Source organism: Coffea arabica, chromosome 1e, assembly GCF_036785885.1.
Source record: "Coffea arabica cultivar ET-39 chromosome 1e, Coffea Arabica ET-39 HiFi, whole genome shotgun sequence".
NCBI classification, from domain to species: domain Eukaryota; kingdom Viridiplantae; phylum Streptophyta; class Magnoliopsida; order Gentianales; family Rubiaceae; genus Coffea; species Coffea arabica.
The window spans coordinates 52,167,390-52,186,554 of record NC_092311.1 but is presented as its reverse complement, the minus strand read 5'-3'; the positions used below and the strand labels follow the sequence as shown (position 1 = coordinate 52,186,554).

At 38.3% G+C, this 19,165-nt stretch overlaps 2 protein-coding genes across 4 annotated transcripts; one reads left to right on the top strand and one right to left on the bottom strand.

The window, feature by feature from the left end:
• Positions 1-4,789: 4,789 nt before the first annotated feature.
• On the bottom strand, positions 4,790-12,773 carry LOC113714406 (phenylacetaldehyde synthase). Of its 2 annotated transcripts, XM_027238226.2 has the most exons (13): positions 12,458-12,773; positions 12,246-12,366; positions 11,776-11,848; positions 11,112-11,342; positions 10,040-10,203; positions 9,617-9,757; positions 8,826-8,885; positions 8,168-8,332; positions 7,921-7,977; positions 7,586-7,650; positions 6,900-7,023; positions 5,343-5,480; positions 4,790-5,179 (listed from the first exon to the last, which is right to left on the bottom strand). In XM_027238226.2, coding segments are annotated over exons 1-13 (1,464 nt in total). In that variant the 5' UTR covers positions 12,460-12,773; the 3' UTR covers positions 4,790-5,056. The 2 variants fall into 2 exon arrangements, with proteins under 2 accessions (XP_027094027.2, XP_071919010.1); XM_072062909.1 differs by lacking the exon at positions 8,168-8,332.
• Positions 12,774-14,659: 1,886 nt separating this feature from the next.
• On the top strand, positions 14,660-19,044 carry LOC140013568 (uncharacterized). Of its 2 annotated transcripts, XM_072062903.1 has the most exons (10): positions 14,660-15,387; positions 15,712-15,924; positions 16,036-16,236; positions 17,007-17,114; positions 17,272-17,409; positions 17,499-17,750; positions 18,095-18,110; positions 18,189-18,415; positions 18,492-18,676; positions 18,773-19,044. In XM_072062903.1, the coding sequence occupies exons 1-9, from the start codon at positions 14,821-14,823 to the stop codon at positions 18,657-18,659; spliced, it is 1,890 nt and encodes a 629-aa protein (XP_071919004.1). In that variant the 5' UTR covers positions 14,660-14,820; the 3' UTR covers positions 18,660-18,676; positions 18,773-19,044. The 2 variants fall into 2 exon arrangements, with proteins under 2 accessions (XP_071919004.1, XP_071919001.1); XM_072062900.1 differs by having other exon boundaries at positions 14,662-15,387; positions 18,095-18,415.
• The last annotated feature ends 121 nt before the right edge of the window (positions 19,045-19,165 follow it).

The following is a 19,165-nucleotide window of genomic DNA, read 5'->3' as shown; positions in this document are numbered from 1 at the left end:
CTAATGGCATTAGTCTATTACTCTTCATTGTTATCTATTTACTTTTTAAAAACAAATGCTTGGGAGGAAGAAAGGTCAGTCCAACACATATACATTATATATACACTAGTGGTTCTTGCGTATTATCTATCAAGAATGACAACAGTGAGATTCGAACTCGCGATACGGTGACTTTGTTTTTATTAGAACGACAACAAGTATATTATCATTACTAGAACGACAACAAGAAGTGTGTTATCATTGCTAGAACGACGAAAGCTTTGGAGGAAGACAGACCCACTACTGATTCTAAGACAAAGATACATCGATGTCAATGTATAAGAAGACGGTTTATAAAGTTTGTTTTTTACAGACTACTTGTCAAGAGTGACAGTGGGACTCAAACTCAAAACACTCTCGACACAATGCAAGCTACGGATGAATGATCCACAATTCCAAATTCGTCATGGTAGTATATAGTACATTTAGTAGTAGTACAATATGACCATGCAGCCGCTGTACTTTTGCAGACGTGGTTGATAGGATAGGTTTGCCGAAATTTCTGCTGTCTTTGCGTCTCTCTCCCTCTGGCATCGTTGTTACCGACACTCCGGAAGCAATCCCCGGACCAATACCGTAATTACCAGAAATTTCGGGCCAAATATTTGAAAAAGAAAAAAAACAAAATGAGCGTCGTTATCATCATCACTCGTACTACTGTACTAGTAGTAGTGTAGTACTGACATTTTGGATAAATATCTTGGAAAATGTACTTTCTAGATAGTGCCTCTCAAAATTATAATAGGTGTGTTTGGATATTTTTAAATTTTTTAAACAATATTTTATTTATATTACAAACATATTTTTTATTTTTTAAATTATTTTTTTATCTCACATATATCACATCATAAAAAATATTATAAAAATTATTTCAAATAATACCCTATTCAAACAAATATAAATGTTCTATTGTACTTCGCAGCTGTTTCAGAGGGCTGCTGCCAAGTGGGATCAAAACGTGAATATTTGGGCAAGATTAATGCTTCACAGCACAAAACAAAGAAAAAGAAAAAGGATTTCCTATTGTTTGTCGCAGTGACTCACAGCCGTCCGGTCAAAACGATGCAAAGTTTACACCCAGGTTATCTTAACGCTAAGATACATGGAGGATGACGTTAATGGTATGAATATTATACGGAGAATGGCGAGAGATTGCCAAACACTTCTTTTACAAATTTTTTTTTCTTTGATAAGAAAGAGGTGAGATTTTAAGTAGAGGATAAGAAGATTTAGGGTGTGTTTGATAAAATTGAAATTTGAATTCATTTAGTTATTGGATTGTTAAGTATTAAATCAAATATATTTAAGTATATATCACAGCCTGTAATAAGTGCATAGTTTATAACTTATTTTTTGGAAGCAAACATTACCTAGAAAATTCAATGATATTTAATTCATTCAGATGTTCAATTTTTTATTATCAAACGCATATGTCGAATCTATTAAATTTAAGTGCTGAATTGATTTATTAAACAAGGGTTTATTAGACTTGGAATCTCTAAATCTTGAATCCCTACTTCTAGTTACTAAACCAAGACTTTTTAGCAAAGAATTCTACTAACACTTGCTAATTACTATTGGGTATAATTTATGAATTAACTTTTCACGATGCACTGGCAATATATTAATTTTTTTTATACTAATAGTTTAAAACGTATGCTATATGTGCATAATTTAAATTTTAAATTTAAATTAATGTTATGTAGCATATGATTTAAATTTATTAATAACGCAAAAAAATAATTTACACTGAGAGAGTGTATAAAAAAGTTATTCATACCTTGTACTCTGTGGTAAGTGTGAGGATGAAGTAATGGCTCCTCCTAGTCCTAGGCTCCTATTCCTATTTGTGGCACTCGAAAGTCAAAAGAGATTCCAGCTCTTCCCCTTGTAAACAAAACTATCTTTATTAACCGGGAATTTTTCTAAAGCACAAAAATGTTACTCCCAATTCCCAAACCAATCAACCCGTGCCAAACAAAAACATCCCTATTAACTGGGAATCCCGAGGGCTTTTCTGGTACATACTCGAATGCCTGATATCCGAATGACATTTATTTTATTCCCCCCCCCCCCCCACACAGCGATCAAACCTCGGAATGTTCCTTTGACTGGACCCCGTCATAACAAGACTATCAATCATGCATAAAGAAAGAAGCTTTTGCTAATATCGCAATGATATTCGAATGGCATTCACTTAAATGCAAATCAAGAGGCATTTCCTTGGCCCTGGACTGGAGGTGTCTAGCCAAGATTAGAACATCAGGACCAAACAAGTTCTTTTGGGGTTCATCTTCTCCGTGGGATTGCAGCCGAATTCCTGAACCAACACCTTTTTGGTGGAAAAGGAAAACCGTACACATCACGCCCATTAGCTGGGGTCGGCGGAGATTAAAAGTCCCCTGTGATTAAAGGCTTTGTGATTTGGAGTGGATTCCAACTAATAGCTTAGTTGTTACCATACAGCAGTAATATAAGAAGGTCTGGAACTCAAGCGACAGCCAAATATTCCTACTTTATTCCAGTCACTAAAATGTGCTAATTGGCAGATGCACTGCCTTTTTGCTTTTGGACACCCTCCCCCCCCCCCCCCCCCCCACTAAAGTTGCAGTTTTGTGGCACGCCATCACAAGGAAAAAGGCATAACAGCAGCAGCAGCACCACTACAGTACTATGACTGATTATTAGAAGCGACTGTGCAATGGCTCAGTGGCCACCGAGAGGGACTTAAGTCCCTCGTTGGTTGGATTGTAGGTGAGGGTTCAAACTTCACCTGCAGCGAAAAAAATTTGAGGATTGTGTCATAACATTCCTTTGGTTTAGTTGAATTTGTATACCCACTAGCCCCTACAACAGCCTCCTTAAGCTCCCCCTCTCCCTAAATTAGGATAGAGTAGATTATACAAATATATCGTTGTTGACAAAAAAAACAAAAGATTATTAGAAGCGACAACAACAAAGGACTCCTCCTTCCTTCACCACAAATTCCATGTTGAAAGCACAACAATTTTTTTTTTTTTTTTTAAAAACCCATGTGAAAAAAAAATTATTGCTCCACGTTTTAAATTCCAGACGGTAGTAAAAGATTTCCCATTTCTCTTCACTGCTGATGCTAATTTGCCTGGTTCCTCCTGAGCGCGTGCAGAGGTAGTGGGGTTGGCCAGCTGGAATCTTCACGACCCATCATTGCCACCCAAAGGAGAAAGATGAAAGTTCAAACCCAAAATGCCAAACCGAAAGCTGCTACACTCGCTGTGGCAGGACAGCCAAACCAGCCGACGGTCTGACCAGACACTCGCAGGCTGTTTGGTCTGCAATTTTTAAAGAGTTTTTACTTTTTTTTTTTTGGGTCTAAAGGGTGTTGTTATATTTTTAAAAATATAAAATTAATAAAGAAAAGTAAATAAACACAAAGAGTTAAGTTCTGCAGATACTACTACTAACTTCTCTGGATTAGTCAGGGTAAAGTCCTGGATACCGTGACAGGCAACCAAAAACAAAAAAAAAAAAACTTCTCTGGAGTCTGTCTATTCTGGAAAGAGTGATCAAGCACATTGACAATCACGAAACTCCCCATTTCGCACAATTCAAATAAGTTGTGCATATTTCTTTAATCTTTTCTTTCTGCTATGGGCTAGATTGTACAAAAACGGTCATCTTATAAAACTTAGCAGCAAGCAACCCATAAAACATCACCGCAAGCTGGCTTTCTTGCTCCAATTCCGGTCCAGAAAAAGATTCTTTGCATGGACAGATCCTCCAACTCAGGATTGCTAGGAAAAAAAATCATTAATTGGCTCGATTCCATTTTCCTCTTACGTTAATGTCCCATTTAGGTTTAGGGTGATGTACGCCGACAGTGATTAATTAAGCCTTATCCCGCAACAGGAGGTAGTTGGCTTGTCTGATCCCATCATGAAAGGTCGTTTCTTGGATTATGGAATTTTTTTAGAACATCTCTTCTTAACTTATTCTGACGGGCTTTATTCTGCTTCTTTTTCATACAGGTTGGTTTTGTTACCACGGGATCAGCAGACAAGCTTTTTCGACACAGAGCAAAGGAGAACCATTGTGAAGACATGTACCATTCTCAGAATTCTAAGCACTATAGACTGAGATAGCATCTCCTTTGGTATATCCATCAAAAAGATTCATCCTCAGCTAAAGCTGAATGCCTTTTCGACAGGGAAGTGGAATCAATTCTCTTGTCGTCTCCAACCTTTAGGATTTGATTCCTTGAAGGTTTGGGGTGGGAAGCATCGGATACACTAGAATGGCATAACCACTTGAGAGGAAGAACTTGTACTCTTTCAGCCGCTTATTCTGATGTAGCTGTCCTCTTCAACATGGACAGTAACTTCACTTTGTGCCTTATAAGATTAGAAGTTCGAATGACCAAGAAGGGGAATAGAGGATGGAAGATCCAATTATCCCCTGAGCGTTCTATCTTGCAGGATTGAAGTTTATGCAACATGAGTCAAATAACCATGATTTAGTCGATAGAAAAAATCGGATGTTGATGTGACTAAAGCAAGATGCGGAGAGGATAAGATGGTGATATTGACACATTATTTGCTTGATGCTGAATTCCTTATCAGTCCCCTGGGCAGAAGACCAATAATGGAGAATATACTTAAATACAGGAACAGAACACAAGAAAATTCTCAAGACACATGTAATCAGTATACTACAAAAAAGTACCCTGAAGACAACCAAAATATTGACGGATCCATCAAAAAGATAATGAAAAGGAAGGTTGGTAGCCCAAGTGGAGCAACTGGAGCAAAATCACTATGGAACAATGAAAAAGAAGGCTTGTAGCCAAAAATACATGAAACATCTTTCGCACTGTACCCCTTTTTGACAAAGATTGCAGCGAAGAACGTCGCAGCAAAAGGTAAAAGTAAAAACAGATTCTTTTAAAAATAAAAATGATGTTTAAACAATGATGCTAGGCATCACATACACAAATTGAGCAAGAAATAACTATATGTGATATGGAAAGAATTGCAATATTCTACAGGGTTCTTAGCAGATTAGAAGCTTCAACTTGCAGAACCTTCCAAGCATCAACTACATGTCTTTCTTCTGTCAGTGGAGCTCCAACTGCGAAGCGCAATGTGTATTTGTTTGACAAAACCTGCATTATTTTTTGAAATTACACTCCAATGAGACCTGAGAGGCACAAAATACAAATAGAAACTATATTCTTCACTTCGCATACAGTAAGTGGTGAAGCAAAGATAGAACCATCACGCAAGGTCCTGATGCAAAAAAAAGATGTAAAATGAAGTTGAGCATACTGTGTGAGAAATATAGATCTTTCCAGTCGAGTTTGCAGCATCCAATAGGTCACGGTTCAACTTGTTAGCACAATCTTCATCACTTTGAGGACTTAGAAGACGGAAGCAAACCAGAGAGAATTTCCTCGGGGCTACAATCTGCACAGAACCATTGATGTCTTATCAATACGTTCAATTGCAGTATATATATGTCATAAAGTTCACCAAAAAAAAAAAAAGAATAATTTCTCTAACCACAAAGTCAACACTTTTTACAGAAGAAAGCATAAAACACTTAACAACTAATTTACAACAAAAAGAGTATATGTAGGAATACTAAGGCAGGGGAAGTTTTCCAGGCTAAAGCTCACCCAAAATATGTCAATTAGAATTTGGTAGAGATTGAACTACATAATCTGCATTGATATTGTGGTTTTGCCAGCCAAAATCAGAGTTAGAGACCGAATATCACGGCCCAGATCAGTCATGATTAACTGCCTAGGAAGCATTTTGTGCGAGTAGATATCAGAAGCTAACAGAACATGAAAGACAAACAGCAGATGGACAAATGTCTAGAAGAAGCAGGAATGTACCTCTGCCTTTTCTGAATACTTAAGTTGGAGGGACTATATGTCGTCACTTTTTGCACAACAGGAGTTACATTCCTCAAAATTTTGAAAACTGAATTAAAAATTGCCTCACCAGAAAAGATCCTGCAGACTTAAGCCTCCTCTTACAAACTATAACCCACAAGTATGTGAGTAGGAAACTATTCGCAGAAACAAGAATTTCTCAGGACTCATAGTTTCTAGGTGCTCTTTTACTTAATTCCTTGTCAAATTCAAGTTCCAATTGATTCCTGAACCCATCAACAGATAGCACCACAAAATATCACCCGAAATGGGTTAAAAAATTAGTTTAAACTTCAATTTCTCATGGTTATCCAATGTAATTGCAGCACTTGGAATCTGTTTTTCTACAAATCTACTACAAAATCTGTTCTCATAAAACTTATTATTAAGATTCTATTTTCAATATTCCAGTTCATGCCAATCCATATATTCATTGAATGTCAAATCATGCAGGAAAAACAAACTTCAGCACCACATGGACGCTCTCATTGTCTGGGTAATGACTACTAGGAGCTTCTGATCAGGCATGTAGAAAAAGGATGCAGAGACACCTTCCAAACTCGTATCTCTGTTGACGCCTCTCCGACAGATAATTAAATGTCAAGAACTTCTTGAAACCTTGCATTCAAATCATTTTAAGACTCTCAATATTCCTTTCTTCCTTAGAGAATGGAGTTTGAAGGAATACAAACAGAAGCCTATCAGTAAAACCAAAATTAATGCCTAGATACATATTGAGATACTATAGGCAAATGATAACATGCAAGTTTGCTAATTAAGGAGGAATACCCATCTAGAGTAATATCTTCCCAAATGAAGAACTTTAGCTGTTCACAGCTACTTAATATGACAGTCAAATACAACAGTAACAATTGAACAGACTAACAAAGTCTGTCTGGCTTGTCACATAGTCCATATCATTCAAGTAAAGGACATTAGTGTTTACCTCAAATCTCGAATCTTGAGCAACAAGTTTTTCAAAATCCCTAGCCAATTTGATGTGGTTTCTTATGTATGCTTGTAGATTCTCCAACCCATAGAGTCTTAATACCATCCATAACTTCAGTGACCTATCAAACGGGAAAAAGAGATATGCTAAAAGATGATAATCTGGCACCAAAATAGAACGGCGTTATAGATTCACAGCCAAATGTCATCTTATAAATTCAAAAAATATGACCCAAGGTTGGTTTGTTACAACAAAAAGGTTCCTATCAACAACCAGGCATTCTGTATAGGAGATCTAAGTCCTCCTTGAATCTCATCAGTAAATTTAGCTCTACTTTGAACATCTCAACTTACAAGAAATTCTATCTACATCCACTGACTGCAAATCTGACAAGTATCAATTATATGGAGCAGTTATATTACCGACTATAGTATCTATAGTATGTATGCCAGATAGACTCACACAAATTGTGCTAGCAATAATCCCAGTCAGAATTTGTCGACAAAGACCCCACCTCTAGAGGATCCCTTCAAAATTTCCAAACTAAAACTTGTATTTGATTTTTTGATTCTATTAGATGTTAAAATCCATTCAAAGCCACCAAATACTAGGTTTTAATATTGGTCTAGAACACTTTGCTATTTCAAGGAATCATTTTGTCTTGGCAATGTCTGATGGCACACCTGAACCTGCGCCCAAGAGGAATTTGCCAATCTTTGTAGTCCACAACCACGTTCTTTTCAGAAGCCTGAAATGTCATTGGCATAAGCAAAGTTGTGTGAATCTTCCAACCGACATATCATCCTTCTCAACTAAACTATAGAAGGGTTAGATACACAACAAAAACTTTGATAAGACTGCACCAGCTTACTTGGTCTTTGAAAATATATGTATGCTATATTATTTGTATGTGTTTGTTTGTGTACAGAGGCTTAAATATTCAGACCCTCATCAATATAAAGGTCTTTTTACCGTTTCCTTTTAGAGATTCCCCTTAGTACAAAGTGCAGGTTCTCACATTATTTTTGAGAAACTCAGGGTTCGTTGAGAGCGATTGAATTAGAGCACTTCGGTCCTGTAAAAAGAAGAATGAGATAAGCCAGTGAAAAATTTTCCTTTTTGCAATAAGTTCTACAACATGAAGCAAAATAGATACCCCAAGAAAATAAGATGGGACATTATTGTACTGCTAGGATAGAAATAACATAGCTTAGAGATGTTAACACAACAGCATATAGCTTAGAGATGTTAACACAACAGCATACCTTAACCCAAAGTATTGAGCAATCAAAGTTAGTCAAAAACCACTTATGTGCATTCATATTGAATGAGTCAGCTTCCTCAACGCCATCAATGTAGTGGCGTAGTTCTGGACAAACACATGAGCTGCCAGCGTAGGCAGCATCCACATGAAACCAAATTCCATTACTCTGTAAATACATCGTACATAATATCTCATTAATTTAATGAGATAGGTATTACATGCATATACTAAATTAGTAGGGTTTAATGAAGACCATTCAAATGTAGAGATTCTCATCCTGTTAGCTAGAGTTTCCAAAAGCATTTTGTGTTTAAATTGAAAGATGATCACCAGAAATTGATTGATTGTAGACACTTAAAAAAGCATTAACATTGATTCGGTACCTGATTCCAATTTCAAGAAAAAACTTTTCAAAGAATACATCAATCCATAAGCAACGGACTCATCTACCTTTTACAAAGAGATCACCTCCTTCAAAGGATTTGTTTGAGATAGAAATAATCAGTTAAAAAAAGCATGTAAGTAATATGCTACACATAAATGCTGAAATATTGCCAAATGCATTATTTGAGAAAATAGGAAAGACAAATCAGGAATATATTTGACATTCTCTCAGCACATATTGGAGTAGATACATCCCCTCAGTCTCAGTAGGTTACCTTTGTAATCTTCCCTAATGCCAGCAATGGATCTACAGCTGTTGATGATGTACTACCAACCTGCAGGCAACATGCAAGAGCTCCTTCAATTCACCAAGAACTTCAAAAGATAGAAACATACTCATTAAAATGAAATTATATGAGGAAATACAGGTCTTTTAGTCCAAATTTTCAGTTAAAACTCAAAATATTACAAACTATCACAAATTTACAACACAAAATATCTGTTGTAGACAGCTTGATACATCGAGTTGAAAAGATATATTAGCACGAAAGTCCAGCCCCAATTTCATTAAGCTGTTTTACTCTTCTTAATAACATTCTTTATTCTTAAATGGAACTTACACAAAATTTTTAACTTTACTGTTGACAAACAGAGGCTTATCCACAAAGGATGCAGCAAAGAAAGGGTTTCTGCTTGCCAAAATTACAAAAAGTGAATAAACTAATCGACTCCACACCTAACCAAAATATCTCAAATCTCCTTTTGAAATGAAGGAAAGACATAAAGATTCGATGTATGTAAATTAGAAGACAGACCTGTCGAAAATCTTGACAATATCTTAGCCAACAACAGTAGTTGAGTACACAAAAATAGCAGACACAAAATAAGCTATTCACAAAAATTAACATCAATTCACTAACACTTAACTGGAACAAACGTGACAGAACTTAATAAATTTCAGTAATGTATTAGTATAAAACTCAAAAACTACAGGAAAGCAACAATGAGAATGCATCTATTTTACTGATCCTAATGTCTGTGAGCAAGGCCTTTTTTACTTCCTTACAGTGGCACACAAGAAGAAAGGGACTAAACCAATTGCCAGATCATGTGTGATCGCTTCACTAAGTGACTCCGGAGAGAGAGCATAATCAGTTGAAGAGTCCGTTTTCAGCACTCTACAATTATCTGGATGAATTCCTGCTATCTGCCACAAAATGTAAACATAAAACGCACTCACAACCATCAATATCACACACGAAGGCCTCAAACACAACGAGCAGCCTAAAATGACATAAAAGAATGGCAAAACCATATCCCTGTTTACAAAATTGGCACTGCTAACATCAGTGAATTACCACAAACCACAGATGTGTTAGCAGTCCCTCGATGACAATGATGATTAAAAAGAAGAAGAAAATTGTTTGTATGCCGTGGGGAAAAGCCGTTTGGGGAGATACATAATAACACATTATGCACATCTCCTCACCTGGCAAGCTTTTTGTAAAGCTGAATGAGTTTGATCAGAAGAATAAACTACAAGCTTTCCAATGGCATCTTTTCCAATCTTTCTCAGAACTTTATCACGAGCAGCTAAAAGGACAACTAGTACAGCTTCACTTGCTGTGCCTTGTATCACTCCACCACCTCGACCTGGGACTCAAGTCTCAATCAGGAAAAAATTTGAGAAGGCCAAGAATTATGTAATTTACCTAGCTGAAACCTCAGTATGCAGTAAGAAAGTAATATGTGCAAGAGCAAATACCAGATGAACAGCCTTCACAGAATAAAAACAATTCACAATTGAATAAACGAAAATGCAAAGCTAGCAGTTTGGAATAATTTATCCCTTCCTGAAGCCTGCAGAAAGAGGAGCTTGTGCACAAGCTCTTCTCTTTCAGATATTCAAGTCGTGCTCTCTCACAGTTAAGTTAATTGCCCTGACACAGGAATTAACCCAATATTTTTGAAATTACATTTTTTTCTGATGTATATTCTGGTGAAGAAGAAGCCAATGTCAATTATTTTGTGGGCAAAGACTTGCCGGCTTTGTAGCATCTACAACAATAATTTTGAAACTATAAAATCCTTTTGCTGAAATTAGCATCAGGAGAGGGCTAGGTCATGTTTATGAAACCTAAGCAAAGGTAACTTACCCTTTCAATAACCAACAAAAGGATTGAAGAGAATCCTTGCATGCTCAGTTTAGTTCTTAATTCTTATTTGCCAATAATGGGTTATTGGTTTGCGAAAATAACACCTTGTTGGAAAAATGACATTTTTTAAGTAAAAGCTTTTAGCCACTTTAGTATACCAAACACTTGGAAAATATCTTTTACAGATGATAGTATTCTCCAATTTGTAACTCCTTTATCTAGAAAAATAACTAAAATTTCAGGCTTCATGACATTAGGTGTTGAAAAGCTTGGATTCTAGCCCAAGAGAAGAAATAGGATGAAGAGGACTACTTCTTTCTCTAGACGGAGGCATGATTAGAAAAGACAATTGAGTGCAGCTGTAGAGTAAAAGAACCAACTCCAAGAAACTAATGAAATCCATACCCGTTGAGAGGAAATCATCAGGCAGATTTAGCGCTTTGGCAAGCCAGTCCAGAACTATCATCTCTAGTTCTGTCGCTGCAGGAGAGGTTATCCAACTAAAGCCTACCATATTGATCCCAGCACTGAGCATTTCTCCTAAAAATCCTGCAACACTGCTATTAGAGGGATAGTATGCGAAGAAATTTGGGCTTTGCCAATGGGTTACCCCTGGTAATATCTTCCGCTGCATATCTTCAAAAATAAAAATGGTAACGTACATTAGTCTGAAAGGAAGATTATGCAGACAGATCCATAAGTTTTCGCTGGTGCAGATAATTTGGAATGACCATGCAATTGATGAAATGTCAATTCTGCTCTATTTTTCCTTTATTCTCTAAGGTCGTGTTTGGTTCCTTGAGAGAATTCCTAGTTGCAAATAGTAGGATGCAAATAAAAGTTTCTATCTGATCCAATTCCGATTCCCACTCCAGTCAGATATCTCTTAAGAATCATGCACAATGTTAAGTTTCTTGTAATTCACTTTTATCTTCTTTACTTCAACAGCTTATGATCTGTTTTCCAGAACCATGATAAATCCCGCTACGATGGACCTGACCATGTTAAGAATCACATTAGGCACACTTCCACAAAAAAAAAGTTGTAAGAACAAAAGAAGAAACTTCACCATCGAGAACATCTTCCAGAGTATCAGGATGAACCGGCGCAGACCCTGGCAAAAGCTGACGCAGATATCCGGGCTGCATAGAGTCATACAGGAAGAATAGAATAGACATCCTGTCAGCAATCATTCGCACAGAGTACAATATGCTCTTTGAACAATAAATCGCCAATTTTTGTTGTTCAATGAGAAGGAAAAATAATACAATAGTCAGTTATAGACAATGTTTAAGCCCAGCATGCATTATGCATGTTACCGTCATGAAGTTTCGAAGTAGTTAGCCCCCATAGAAACAAACACAGTATCTCGTGTACAGGCATAAACACACTTGACGGAAACGCATGCAGGATTCATAAATGAGTAGCCTTTTGGAAGAAGCCACTTTAGTCCCAGGGAGAAGACTACGTCAAATGTGTAAAATCCCACGGGTATGAGAAATGGGTTAAACAGAGGAAGGACGAGAGTATCGGCAAAACCTGGACTTGGCTGAGAACAGGGAAATTCTCAATGTCCTTGTAGTAATCAGCTATGAAATCAACCATCCGGTGACCGCATTCTCTCAATTGCTCCGCATTCATTGGCTTCAACTCCCCCTCCCTTCCAATTCAGAAGAGAGGAAATTAACATATATAAATCATTTTCAAGAAAGCCATCATAACCAGAGCAAGTAATAAAAGCGTCCACTCACATCTTTCTGGTGAAGCAAGGCTGAGAGAGAAAGATACGCAGAAAGTTTGAAGAACAGAGGAACTGAGGGTGAAAGTTTGAAGTGAAAGTCCGGATTTTTAAAATTTCAGCTGAAAGGAGAGGAAGCAGTTGTAGTAGTAGCAGCACTAGGCCTACAGCCGAGAGCAGAAATTCTGAGTGGTAAATGCTTGCGTTGCGTTGCGCTGTTTCTGACGCCGACTTTGGAGCACTTCGGGAGTTGGGAGGAGGAGAAACATTCCGCTTCTTTAATAATGTTGTGCAAAGATACTCTTGGCTTCGTTTGGGAGTGAATGATTTGGATAGAAAAGAAGGGAAAAGAAGAGAAAGACTGATTTTCCTTTGTTTGATAGTTTTAAGTAGGAAAGAAAAGAAAGGAAATGGGAGGATGAATAGTGACAAAAATGTTTCCTCCCAAATTGGAAAGAAATGGAGAGAAAGTTTGGAGAAAGCTTGTTAATTTTTCTAAAATGCCTATTTTGTCCTTAAAAATGTCTTGAACAAATATTTAATGACTTCCATATCCAAAATCATTCCATTAATTCTCAAAACTCCCAAACAACAAAACAATCTCTTCTCTTCTCATCTCTTCTCTCATAACTTAAGCTTTCCCTTCTTTTCTTTTCTATCCTAAACTCCCAAACTAAGCCTAAATATCTGGGGGGATTCTGCACCGGCGGCTGTCCGATTCTTCCCTCTTATTTTATTTTTTATCGGACACGATGGATCTACATTTATTACATGGAGAGAGAGAACATGAAAAGGTCCAAGAAAAAAATAGAAAGGGACTGAATTACCTACCCGCCCAGAGTGCACCACGCACCACTCTAGAAGCCAATTAAAGTGACCTGCTACATTTAGTGACAAATGGTGGGAGGTCAAGGGTACCTACACTTATTCTATACCATGGAGAGAGGGGTTCTGAAAAGGTCCAAGGACTACTGATCCAAATCAGTGCACCACGCACTTGCCTGGAAGACACTAAAAGATACTACGGGGAGAGGAGTTCTGAAGAGGTCCAAGGACTACCGGCCCAGACCAGTGCACCATGCTTCCGTCTGGAAGACATTAAAAGTGGCCTGCCACATTTAGTGACAAATGGTGAGAGCCGGGATTTAACTCTTGGCCTTTCATTTCAACAAATCTTAAAGGCTTTGGTGGTAGCCACTGAACCAAAGTTCAATGTCTCCCTTATTTTACTAAGATTTCCCTGGAATTATTAATAGAATTCATCTAAAAAAAAGAAAGAGATTAAAAATTTTTACATATCTAAATGGTACAAAAACAAATGCTATAAAATTCTTAAAATAAAAAAGCTTGTATGTTAGTATTTAGAACAAGATTTTCCTTATTATTTTATTAATAACAACACCATTACGTGTTTCAGATGTCGTGATCAAAACTGCACCTTTGGCGGATAGCCACAATACATCCAAGCCCTCACGGGTCGCGGGGGGCGATGACTGATGAGGATGTGGATTGCATTTTTTGGTAAAATTGAAAATTTCCCAGCTGTCTTACCGACGATGATCCCCATTTTTGCAATCTGGAAAATCTCATGAACTACACGACTTTTAGTAGTTGTCGTCATGCTCTTCGTCTGCCTGCAGCGGCCGCGTCTATCATTCGAGTCTTGCGGTTTGGGCTATTAAAAGTGGGCGTGGGCCTGGAGTCTATCACTCGAGTGTATGTGGATTGATAAGGCAGATGTCCTGGGCTTCTCCTGCTCAGCTTGCTAAAATGCCAGATTGCCTCCCTCCCAGTTCAATCGTTAATTTTTTACTACTAAATAAAATAACAAGACATAATATTCTCTCTTTTAGAAGAAAAGTTACTGGTTACTACTATCATCTTTTCTTGCGAAAACAAGGATAAAAAAAAAAACTAAAAAATCTGGAAGCGGACTCGGTGCAGTTGGAATTCCCATGTAATAATTGCAATTCGGTTTACTAAGTCTTGAATCCCAAGATAGTTAATTTTAGGAATATTTTTGTACAAGAGAACAAATAATTAAAAAAAATGGAGGGCGGTTTGGGTTGAACGAGACTTGGCTGCGCCTTTGTCCAACTGCGAATTACAGATGGGCCCAAAATCGGAGACTTTTGGCCCAAAAGAGAAGTGGAGTAGAAGTCGCGCCGGCCCACGTGGAGGCGATTTCCGAGGTCCCTATTCCCTATCATTCGTGGCGGCAGTAAGAGCAATGAAGCCGTATAAATTTCCTCAAAATCAAAATCATAATAATAAAAAAAGAGAACAAAACCGCCATGAAGGGCTGTAGTAATGGATTAGGAAGTAGTCTCCTGCGGTGGGTCGTTTGAATTAGGGTGAAGAAGAGTAAGCAAGCAAATGGAAGACGAATCGGAGATATACGATGGAATTAGAGCTCAATTTCCTCTAAAGTTTGGTAAACAAACCAAATCCCATACCCCTCCCGAGCAAATTCACAGCTCCACCCGCCGTACTTCCGCCACCGATGACAAGGTTTCGTCATCATCGTCGTCCTCAGCAGCAGGCACAAGCAAAAGCAGCAATGATAAGTCCGTCCCTTCGCTCTCTTCGTCCTCCAAGGCCTGGCTCCAATCCCTTAAAAACCCTAACCCTAACCCTAATTGGGATGGTACTCCCGAGGTAGACCCAATCAGGAGCAGCAGTCAGCAAGCTGATGTGGTAATTGGACCGCCACGCCCACCTCCCCACCAGGTGGATTCAGAGGATGTCATGATTGGGCCGCCACGTCCGCAGACAGCCAACGAAGAGGAGGAGGACAACAACGACGACGATGATGGGCCGTTGGTTGGCCCTCCCAGACCACCGCCTGGTTCAGTGGACTCGGACTCAGAGGATGACGAAGAGGGAGAGGATCAGTATCGGATACCTTTGAGTAATGAGATTGTCTTGAAGGGTCATACCAAGGTACTGTCTTGCGGATTTGTTTTTTTTTTTTTTTTTAATGTTTCAAATGTGTATGATAGCAAAGCTACTTAGTTAAAACAATGCAAATTGAATATGTTTTCCAATTTCGGCATCTTAATGCTCAAATTGGTGATTGAGTTCCTCCTGTTCTTTTTGCGTACTGTCTTTATTGTTTCAAATATGCATGATACCCACCTACTAAGTTAAAACATGAATAGATTAATGCAAGTTGAATATGTTTTCTAATTTCGGCATTCTTGATTCTCAAATTGGTGATTGACTTCCTCCTTTTTTTTGTGTACTTTGGTTTTTCCCCTGCTGCAGATTGCTGCTGCTGTTGCTGTGGACCATTCAGGGTCCCGAGTTCTGTCTGGTAGTTATGATTACACGGTCCGCATGTATGACTTCCAGGGAATGAATGCAAACTTGCAGTCTTTTAGACAGCTGGAACCATTTGAAGGTCATCAAGTTCGTAGTTTGAGTTGGAGTCCTACATCCGATCGGTTTCTTTGTGTGACCGGATCAGCTCAGGCTAAGGTATACGTTACTCACGATCCTCTTCTTCTTCGTATTCTGTCTCTCTCTCTCTCGGGTGGTAGAGACTCTAGAACTTTCTAGTTCAACTAATATTTCCTTCTTCTGCCTCAGATTTATGATCGTGATGGACTTACTCTGGGAGAGTTTGTGAAGGGGGACATGTATATACGTGATCTTAAAAATACTAAAGGCCACATATCTGGATTGACATGTGGGCAGTGGCACCCTAAAACTAAGGAGACAATCTTAACGTCTTCTGAGGATGGCTCACTGAGGATATGGGATGTGAATGACTTTAAAAGCCAGAAACAGGTATGTTTCTAACATTCTCCTTGACTTGGGACTCAAAATATTTGTTTTGCTTCTTCACTGAGTGGTGATCTTTTGACATTTTAATGTTTCACAGATTGCTTTTTTTTTTCCTCCTTTTGCGGGGGTGGGGTAGGGGGTGTTTGTGGGTTTCCAAATACTACCAATTTAATCATATAGACTTGTGCCAACTAAAGATCATCCATTCTAGATTAGTTACATCCAAAAGGAAGTTTACCAGAAAATTTTGGTGCCATATTAGCACTGTAGGATTGCCTATTGCATCAAGCTAGTCAACTCATATTAGTTGTCACTTCAAGTGATATTCAGTCTGTTGGAAGTTACTAATTTTTGGTAAATGTTCTAGCATGGCAAGAATATGGCCTCCAAAAAAATTTCCCCATTACGTAGTTAAGGGTGAAGGCAGCTATACCTTGTCAGGGTGGAGTCCATGTTTTATTTACGGGCAGCCGCATGCTTCATAGATAGTGCCTCGCTCGCTCATCTACTAACAAGTTTGTTAGACACTGTTGAAGTTGGGTCCGAGTCAAACAAGTTGTCAATCTTCTTCTTTTTCTTTTTAACATCTATTGTTGTTTTATTTATAGTGTGATCCTTCATCTGTTGTTATCCACTGTGGTGGTATCATGCATGCTACATATGCCTTATTGCTCATTTGTAAAACCAAAATTGCAGTTATGACGTTCCACTCGGAGTTAGTTTACTTTTGTGGAGTCACTGGAAGCTGAGTAGCTTGATCTTTTCATCTGTAGGTTATTAAACCAAAACTTTCTAGGCCAGGAAGAGTGCCTGTTACCACTTGTGCTTGGGATCGTGAAGGAAAATGCATTGCAGGTGGTATTGGAGATGGTTCTATACAGGTAAAATCGTTCTGTCTGTTTTTTTCTTTATTGTGTCAAACCAAGAATCTTACCTTTTATTTTATAGAATTTAGAATTGATTGTTAAGTCTAATCTAAATCCTTATCTTTTGCTTTCCTTCATTACTCTTTTCTTAAGCAAGTTTCTCCTCATGCAGATATGGAATATCAAGCCTGGATGGGGAAGCAGGCCTGACATACATGTTCCTCATGGTCATTCAGACGAGATCACTGGCATTAATTTTTCCAGTGATGGAAGAATATTGTTGTCAAGAAGCTTTGATGGATCACTGAAGGTATTAGTTTGTCTGTGGAAAATTTGCTGCCTGAGGTGGTTGTCCTTGTGCTTTGCATGTTCTTTACTTTTTTTTCAAATTTGTGCCAGGTGTGGGATTTACGTCATGTGAAAGAACCTCTTCGAGTGTTTGATGATCTGCCAAACCATTATGCTCAGACAAATATTGCGTTTAGCCCTGATGAGCAGCTCTTCTTGACTGGAACATCAGTTGAAAGAGATAGCACAACTGGAGGCTTGCTATGCTTTTATGATCGAGTGAAACTAGAATTGGTGTCAAGAGTTGGAATATCTCCTACTTGTAGTGTTGTCCAATGTGCTTGGCACCCAAGGCTGAATCAGGTAAGATGAATCTATTTGTAATACGAAGATGGGATACTACTGCAAGGTCTATTAGCAGATAGATTTAAACACAGTGCAAGCTCTAAGTTGAGAGACTGTTTTGGTTTATTAGCATTCTGCTAAATGTACATCAGAAAAAAAAAAAAAAGAAGATAATAGCACAAAGGTGCTCGTACATTTAAAGCCATACATACCTCCTCTTGTTTCTATTCCCACATCCTTCTGCCAATGCAACAAAATTTAGAGCTTTGGGACATGTTTATGAAGGTTTCTGAACTTTTGCTCTTTGCTATTAATTACTTCATCTAAGCTAAATTTAATTGTTTTCCTTTTTTCCTGCATAGGTTTTTGCCACAGCAGGTGATAAACACCAAGGTGGAACTCACATACTTTATGATCCAACTATTAGTCAAAGAGGAGCTCTTGTTTGTGTTGCAGGTGCCCCGAGGAAAAAGTCTGTTGATGATTTTCAGATTGAACCTGTGATTCATAATCCTCATGCACTTCCCCTCTTTAGAGATCAGCCAAGCCGTAAGCGTCAGCGTGAGAAAATATTGAAGGACCCACTTAAGTCTCATAAACCTGAACTTCCAATAACAGGGCCTGGTCATGGTGGAAGGGTTGGTTCAACCAAGGGAAGCCTGCTGACGCAATACCTTCTTAAGGTAGTAATTTCCTTTTCCCCTCTTGTACTATTGGTTATGCCTGTCTGAAAGAGACTTACATTGTGAACTGATGCAGCAAGGTGGCTTGATTAAGGAGACATGGATGGAGGAAGATCCAAGAGAAGCTATACTGAAGTATGCTGATGTTGCTGAGAAAGATCCGAAATTCATTGCTCCAGCATATGCACAAACACAGCCTGCACCAGTCTTCGCAAAATCTGACTCTGAGGAGGAAGACAAGTAATCTGAATGTGTCATGTGGTGAGATTGGAAGCATTATGGCATTCCTTGTGTTAAATTTCAGGTGTGGTATGTACAGAACTGATTTTTGCGTTGCACATATTCACCTCTGTACAGGAAAATCTGGGTCTCCATTCTCAGTTAAGCTAGATGGCACGGCTTTGGGAGCATATGTCATCAAAATGATGAAACAAATGGCTTAATTGATGCTGGTAATGATGTGCCTCTCCTGGCTCAATATTTCTGGGATTCTGTTTTCCCCTCAAGAAATTCAGAGGTCATGTGATGCAGGATTTTGATTCTCTGCTTTGGGAGAGAGGGTAATTGTAAATTATATTGAATATTCCATGTTGTTTGAATGGTGTCTGAATGCATCAAATTTTCAAGAAGCCATTGAAGCTTAGTAGAAATCCGCGAGCTTCTCTCTTCCATCATGGCAACAAGAGAGGATGATTATTGGAATCAGATCTCCTCAAGCATCTATCGCCTATTAATCATCACAAGCTTAAG

What these genes read in the sequence shown, in the direction of transcription:
- LOC113714406 (XM_027238226.2), bottom strand. An exon ending in CATTAGGGAAGATTACAAAG is followed by an intron (nt 8,333 to 8,825) that starts GTAACCTACTGA and finishes ATGTATTTACAG; the next exon opens with AGTAATGGAATTTGGTTTCA. An exon ending in CTCAAGATTCGAGATTTGAG is followed by an intron (nt 5,481 to 6,899) that starts GTAAACACTAAT and finishes GGTTCTGTGCAG; the next exon opens with ATTGTAGCCCCGAGGAAATT.
- LOC140013568 (XM_072062900.1), top strand. Translation starts at nt 14,821, where the DNA reads ATGGAAGACGAATCGGAGATATACGATGGAATTAGAGCTCAATTTCCT. An exon ending in TCTTGAAGGGTCATACCAAG is followed by an intron (nt 15,388 to 15,711) that starts GTACTGTCTTGC and finishes CCCCTGCTGCAG; the next exon opens with ATTGCTGCTGCTGTTGCTGT. An exon ending in CCGGATCAGCTCAGGCTAAG is followed by an intron (nt 15,925 to 16,035) that starts GTATACGTTACT and finishes CTTCTGCCTCAG; the next exon opens with ATTTATGATCGTGATGGACT.